Source organism: Barbus barbus (genome assembly GCF_936440315.1).
Source record: "Barbus barbus genome assembly, chromosome: 37".
In the NCBI taxonomy this organism is placed as follows: Eukaryota; Metazoa; Chordata; class Actinopteri; order Cypriniformes; family Cyprinidae; genus Barbus; species Barbus barbus.
Genome location: NC_136715.1, coordinates 27,347,560 through 27,354,698, shown reverse-complemented (window position 1 = coordinate 27,354,698; position 7,139 = coordinate 27,347,560). Strand labels below are relative to the sequence as shown.

Genomic DNA, 7,139 nt, shown 5'->3' with positions numbered 1-7,139 from the left:
TGGCCTCTGCTCCAGTGCCCGTTAATCTGGTCATGAGTAGTTTAAAAATATTTTAATATTCTGTTAGTGCTGGTGCAATATTATCTGTTCTCCTCTTTTCAGTCTTTTTAGTTTGTGCCTTTTTTTTAGATAATGTTCGACTTTCTCTTTTTTAACTGGCAGTTTCTCAATAGAATTCAGTTTGATGCATATTTTATCATCAGCTTCATGATAGAAACAGCTCGCGCAAATCTCCTCTCACTTCTCGAGCGCTCGTGCACGCGCACAGAGTATAGTGATTCGCGCGCCGCTCGTGCACGATTAAATAACTGCTTCAGTCATGTTGTGTTGATAAGCTCCGATCGGTTCCTATGTGAGGTTAGCGCTTATAAAAGTTCAAATAATTAATAAATAGCCTGATTCTAGGTTTCCATTAACCGTGGTATAATATTGGGGGGTTACCCCCCCTTACCCCCCCCGATTATATGCAAGTTGTAACAAGCTTTTATTTTTTTATTTCTCATCAGACCGTTTTTTCATATTAATTGGTCTATTTGTTTATTTGTTCATTCATTGACAGAGAAGCTGTCTGAGATCTGTTTTAACCGGTTATTACTTTTGTAAATGCGCGCGTTTTGTCATACGTCACATCCGGCGAAGGGGACGCTTATCTCCCACAATGCCTCGGTGTTTCTCTCTCTCTCTTCCGGTTGTCTTGCGCTTGAGTGGTAGGTACCGAGTTCGTCTCCGTATGAATGAAATCTGCTGTAATCCTCCAGAGATGGAGAGTGTTGTTGAATCATGAGTTCAGTGTCGTGTTGAGGGAGTGTTAGCGCGCGGGTATCGACGCCGATGGCTCGCGGATCCTGCAGTAAAGAGAGAAATAGAGGAGTGTCTGCTGGACGCTAGCTGCTAGCATGGTGCTCAACATGTGCTTAAGTTTGTTTTAGCTTCAGACGCACACTAAACTGCTGCTGTGCTCGGAGACAGTCTGAAGAGCCGTGTGAACGCGGTCTGTTGTGTTTAGAGACGTGTTTCTGAAGATGCTCTAATGTTCCTCCTCTGTTTCTAGCAGACCGCGATCAGAAATGGCCAAGTCTAAGAACCACACCTCACACAACCAGTGTAAGTGTCCTCGTGTGTGTGTTTGTCCTCGTGTGTGTTTGTCCTCGTGTGTAAGTGTGTGTGTAACTCATCTCTCTCTCTCTGTAGCTCGTAAGTGGCACAGAAACGGCATCAAGAAGCCGCGGTCTCATCGCTACGAGTCTCTGAAAGGGGTAAGAGATCTGAATATCTTCTACATCATCTCTCTCTCTCTGAGTGATCGGAGTCTGATTCATGAGATCTGAGTATCTTCTACATCTCTCTCTCTGATCTGATTCATCTGAGCAGCACGAGCTGCCTGTAACACACCGCGAGGAGTTTAAGCGCATCTTAGTTATCACACACATGCTCCTAAACCATGTAAGTTACTCGTTAAAAAAAATTAACAAATTATCATCTGAAAATGCAAAACTTCTCATGCGTTTTGCTCTGAAAACACACTTTTGAAAAGGGGTCTGGTATCGTGGCTGAGTTCATGATCAGGGAGATGTGTTCAGTCTGTAGGAATATGATCCCAGACATGCTTTCTCTGCAGAGCAATAGGGGTGTAATGATATCAGTCTCTCAGTATGACAGTATGATATGAAGTCCACAGTACAGTATCTTTGTGAACGTTTGTGTGTTTTAAAGTGAAAGTGTTGTATTGCACTTAGTCTAAAATGAAGAGCTCAGCCTGTGTTCTTAAACTTGAGCCAGAAAACTGAATTGAGTTGTAGCTGAACTTTAAGGGCGACTCGACACTTATTTGTGATATACTGTCTCAGTCCAAGTTACATTCACACTGCTGTTTTACAAGCCAGACAAATTAGAATATAATAACTATAATGACAGTAATAGCCATATAGCAAAACAATTGCACTGTGAAGTAAATAATATTTTATAGGTATTATTTGTTTACAATACATCTTTCTACACTTGAAAAAGATTTTGAATCTGGACTGCATTTAAACCACTAGCAGTCAGCAATTAATACTGCACTTTAAGCTTTTATTTTGATGGAAAGCTTCAGTGAATAACAGGTGCTTCCAGTCGTTTTCATGGATGCTTGTGAACTGGGATCGTTTTGACAGTGTTGTCATCCATATGTAAGAAACTCCATGTAATTAAACGCCCGTAGTTTCCTAGTGTAGTGGAGGGAAGTGAAGAGGCAGGTTGATCTGCAGTCTTTGATTTAGAGAGCTCTCCTCATGTGTTTGCATATTGATGCCTATAAACGTTAATGACCAAACATACCTTTGAAACGTTCACAATCCCACTGCAGATGAAATACAACATGGGAAGGAAATATTTTTCATCAGGATAGATATTTGATTATTAATCACCCAAACTCCTTTATCTAAACCTCTCTACTTAACTGTTGGCTTCACATATCTGCCATGTTTGTAGTTTTTCAGCACTTTATTCAGGTTGTAGTCCTTGTCTAAGGCGTGATGGCTTGTGGGTAACATCAGCTGTTAAAGAGCACAGATCTGCACTTCCAGTTTCCCCTGGAAATATTTAACCATCTGGGAACCTCTGGGATAGTCGTACTATAATTTGGACAATTCTAATGTGAAATAGAATTTAGGGCAGATAAATACAGATGAATAGCATGGGTTCACAGGTTCAGGCTAATCATGTTTGTAGCATAAGTTCTTGGAATAGAAATACTTCATAGTTCTTGACTAATAATTTATAATATTGCTTGGTAAAAATGAGTCTAAATGAAATGTGTAGTTTTATTTTATAGCGCACCTAAATCAAAATCGTTGCATACAAGCATACTTTTTTAATGATTTAATAGTTTCTGCTCCAGTAATGAAAATATAATTTTAAGATCAAATTGACGATTTCATATCAAAAACGGCTCATTCTGATTGGATGGCAGACGCTGCTAATAATGCTCAGGGACGTCTTGTTGAAGCGTCCCCAGAACACGGCTAGAAGATTGTGGTTCATCAGAATGAAAATCTACTGATTAATAGTTAACCAACTCTAAAAACTATAGCCATGCCATTTTCAGAACGAGAGGTTTGATGTTTGGCCTGGAAATCTGCAGAAGAAACATTAGAAACTTTTTTTCCCAGTTTAACCATTATACATCATGACGAAAATGTGATGATTTCGTTGACTAAAAGAGGATAAGGTTGACTAAATATGATAAACTAACAAGGACAGACTAGAACTGAAAATGATCAAATGAAGCCTGCAGTGGCCGAGTGGAGGTCAGCAGGTTCTCCGCTGTAGGATTGCTAGGGTCAAGTTTGCAATGGTTCTCAGTAGGGCTGCCACTAACGACGATTTCTATTTCGGTTCATCTATTGATTAATTTCCCACAAAAAACCTATTTTACTTAATATTTTCTTAAACCAAATGAAATCCAAATTTCTATAATTCTTTTAAGGCAGAAGTAAAGTGCACCACAGAAGCAGGTGTCCAAATCACTGAAATCAAGTTCAGTATTATAGCGTCAGAATCACACGTCCAATACTCCAAACTAATATTTACCAGAATTTATTTGGGTGAAAAATGTAAATGTGCAGTATTTATAAAAAAAAAAGTTTAAACCATAAAATCAATTAATTGATGCTTTTGATTTATTAATTTAATGGAATCCAGAAAATAATGGAAAATAGAATTTGGTACAGATAAAACCGTGAAACTCAATTAATTAGGCTTTTTGATTAATACAACTTAATTTAACCGTTAAAGCAGAGTATAGAAATATGAAACTGGAAAACTGAATTTGTAAATAAACCGAATTTCATAGGACACTATAATAATTGTGTGGTAATAAAAATAGATGTAAGTGGAAAATAGCTCTTCAAATCTTTTTTGAAAATCCATATAATAGCAATGATGCAATAATAATTTTCAAAAAAACTAATCATGGTTTTATTGAACAAAACTGTTAAAATACATAATGTATTATAAATAATAGAGCTAATGTAGATGAAGCATCACAACAAAGACCTGCAGGGCCGCCAGAGGCCTGATGATTATTTTAGCAGCCATATCACCCCGTAGCCCAAGACTGGTCGCCCACTGAAGCTAAGCAGGGTTGAGCTGGTCAGTACCTGGATGGGAGACCTCCTGGGAAAACTAGGTTGCTGTTGGAAGAGGTGTTAGTGAGGCCAGCAGGTGGTGCAGTCTGTGTGGGTCCTAACGCCCCGGTATAGTGATGGGGACACTATACTGTAAAAAGCACCGTCCTTCAGATGAGATGTTAAACCGAGTTCCTGACTCTCTGTGGTCACTAAAAATCCCAGGATGTCCTTCGAAAAAGAGTAGGGGTGTAACCCCAGCATCCTGGCCAAATCCCTGGCCTCTGACCATCACGGCCTCCTAATCATCCCCATACACTGATTGGCTTCATCACTCTGTCTCCTCTCCACCAGTAAGCTGGTGTGTGGTGGGTGTTCTGGAGCACTATGGCTGCCGTCGCATCATCCAGGTGGATGCAGCACACTGGTGGTGGACGAGGAGATTCCCCTCCATCCATGTAAAGCGCTTTGAGTACTCAGAAAAACGCTATATAAATGTAACATTATTATTATTATTATTATTATTATTCCTCATTACTGTGTGATCTAAGCCTTGTTTAATATTGAGCAAGCACCATTTAATTCAAATGAACACTTAATCTTTAATATTTGTCCATTTCTTTAGGACAGAAATGTTATAGCCGCTGTAGTTACATGAATGTGGCCCTCATACCGTGTAAACGCAGACTGAGGGTTTGAGCTTTTATTTTGAAACCACAATGTATTCTCCTGTGTTTGAGTAGATTTATAAGTGATTTACCTTACAAATCTGATGAAATGGCGAACGTTGCGTTCCCAGATGAACGCTATAATAAACCAAACTCACAACAGCGTGCAGAGATGAGTTTGAGTCGCTCCACACATGTAAATGTCTTCTCAAAGCCCTGTCACGTCTCCATGGGTTTAGTGCTCTGGTCCTGGTGTGATGCGAGTTGAACACGTGTCTTGTGTTTCAGGTGGACCCGAAGTTCATGAGGAACATGCGCTTTGCCAAGAAACACAACAAGAAGGGGTTGAGGACCATCGCCAAGAAGCAGGCATCCAAATAGATGAGGAAAGACCCCAGAGAGTCAACGGCGTACAAATGTTCTCCTGAAGGACTTTATACCATCCACAATAAAGCGATGCTTTGACAAAGAGTGTCTGTCTGTCTCTTGTTGCATATGAACACCCAGCGAGTCGAATGCAGTGTTTCTGGAGGTTTGGTGATGATCTGATGCACCTGCTGAGCTCAGGAGTCTCATACGGGACGATTATTACATTCTGCAGTGGCTTTACTGGAAATGCTCTCTCTATAAACACATGTGCTTTACATGCAGAAATGTACGTTCACTTGCTCTGCTGTGCTTCCAGACCCCTGTGACGCTTCTCTGGCACAAACAAATTACACTAAACAAGGATATTATAGTTGAAGGAAATTTTATACTACTAAAAATTCATTATACAGGTCTAAAAATTAGAGTGACTTGATCTATTTGACTTTTTCTACAAAATAATCGTATTAAATGTACACATGCTTTCATCACCACCTCAGGTGTGCATTATTTTTCTGATAAATCATAGGCTCATCAATATGGGATAAAGTGTGTGTGTGTGTGTGTGTGTGTGTGTATATATATATATATTAGTGCTGTCAATCGATTAAAAAAATTAATCACACATTTTTCTAAAATTAATCACGCTTAACCCCACCTAACATTCAAGTTTTTAAATAAACAATCTTCAAATGTACACTGTACAAACATAAAGACAGTATATTTTTTATATTTCTTTAATGGCATCTTTTTTATGATTGAAGGCCAGCATCACTGATATCAATACTACTGATGTCTCTATAAAATATATTTTCCCCTGAATATTTAACCATTGACTGTAGCCATTCAGCTTTACAGTATAATTGAGAGCTATCAATTTTAACATTTATTAGACTTAACGTCTAATTTAAGTGAACTTAAAACAATCTTCACATGAACCCATTATAATAAATGACATATTTAGCTAGCTGTGCGCTTCAGCAGAAATATACAGAAAATGAATACTTACCAAACACTAAATTCTACGTTAAATATAGATGAACCCCTTAAAACTATAAAAGTTATTGATTTGCTCTTTTTTCTTTTGTTCTTGGATTAACAGACATCACAGCAGCTGGTTATTAACTTATTTGCCTGCTATTGCTTTAAAAGCTGCTGCTGCTGCTGAAGGTGATGGGGATCTGACATGCATCTTATTTTCTCACAAATCTCTTTACATTTTCTGACTCACTGCAGGTCTGAAAGTCTCAACTAATGAGCAGATGAGTTGAATTGGGTATTTTAGATGAGGGAGACAGTGCCTCAGGACAGTTTTTAAAACCATTTCAGAGACATGTACTTAAATATGCCGCATATATAACATATTGCATGCATGCACACAGTTTAAGGCAGCTTTAATCGCCTTTTTGGTAACTTCATGCCTTAACTGACGGCATAACTACGACATTGCATGCACATAGTTTCTTTCGCTGTATGATATGAAATGATATAGGCTCCAGCGCGCACCGGCACCTATGTTCGTGTATTTGAAGAGTGCGCGCTACGAGCACAGTATCTTTTACGCGCTTGTTTGACTCGCGTCTGGCGTGGAGGCGACGTATAGAACACGTGTCTGAAACTTCTCCTGTTTGATGTGGTCATAAACATAGACATAAAGACATCTCTATTATGTCTATGGTCATAAAGACATTCTGCATCTAAATAAACGCAATCCTTTTAAAAGAGACAGGCAGCAGTTGCGAATGGGGTGGCCAACCCTAGCCCCGCCCCTGCGTTAATTGCATTAAATATTTTTAACGCGTTAATCTGAAAATAATTAATAGCATGCGTTAACGCGCTAATTTTGACACCACTAATATATATATAAAGGTAATTTTATCACTTTTTCAAGCAAGTGTATGTTTATATCTTGCGATCTGACTTTGTCAGAAAGAAAAGTTGATCAAATCTGCATGCATAACTCTCAGTTGCTTGTTCTGAGATAAGAACATGAGTGCAG

The 7,139-nt window shown here is 38.8% G+C and overlaps 1 protein-coding gene across 2 annotated transcripts; it reads left to right on the top strand.

Annotated features, from left to right (window-relative positions):
- The first annotated feature begins 281 nt into the window (after positions 1 to 281).
- On the top strand, positions 282 to 5,243 carry rpl29 (ribosomal protein L29). 2 transcript variants are annotated; one of them, XM_079396561.1, is made up of 4 exons: positions 282 to 707; positions 1,055 to 1,104; positions 1,192 to 1,256; positions 5,063 to 5,243. In XM_079396561.1, the coding sequence occupies exons 2-4, from the start codon at positions 1,068 to 1,070 to the stop codon at positions 5,153 to 5,155; spliced, it is 195 nt and encodes a 64-aa protein (XP_079252687.1). In that variant the 5' UTR covers positions 282 to 707; positions 1,055 to 1,067; the 3' UTR covers positions 5,156 to 5,243. The 2 variants fall into 2 exon arrangements, with proteins under 2 accessions (XP_079252687.1, XP_079252688.1); XM_079396562.1 differs by having other exon boundaries at positions 626 to 707; positions 1,052 to 1,104.
- The last annotated feature ends 1,896 nt before the right edge of the window (positions 5,244 to 7,139 follow it).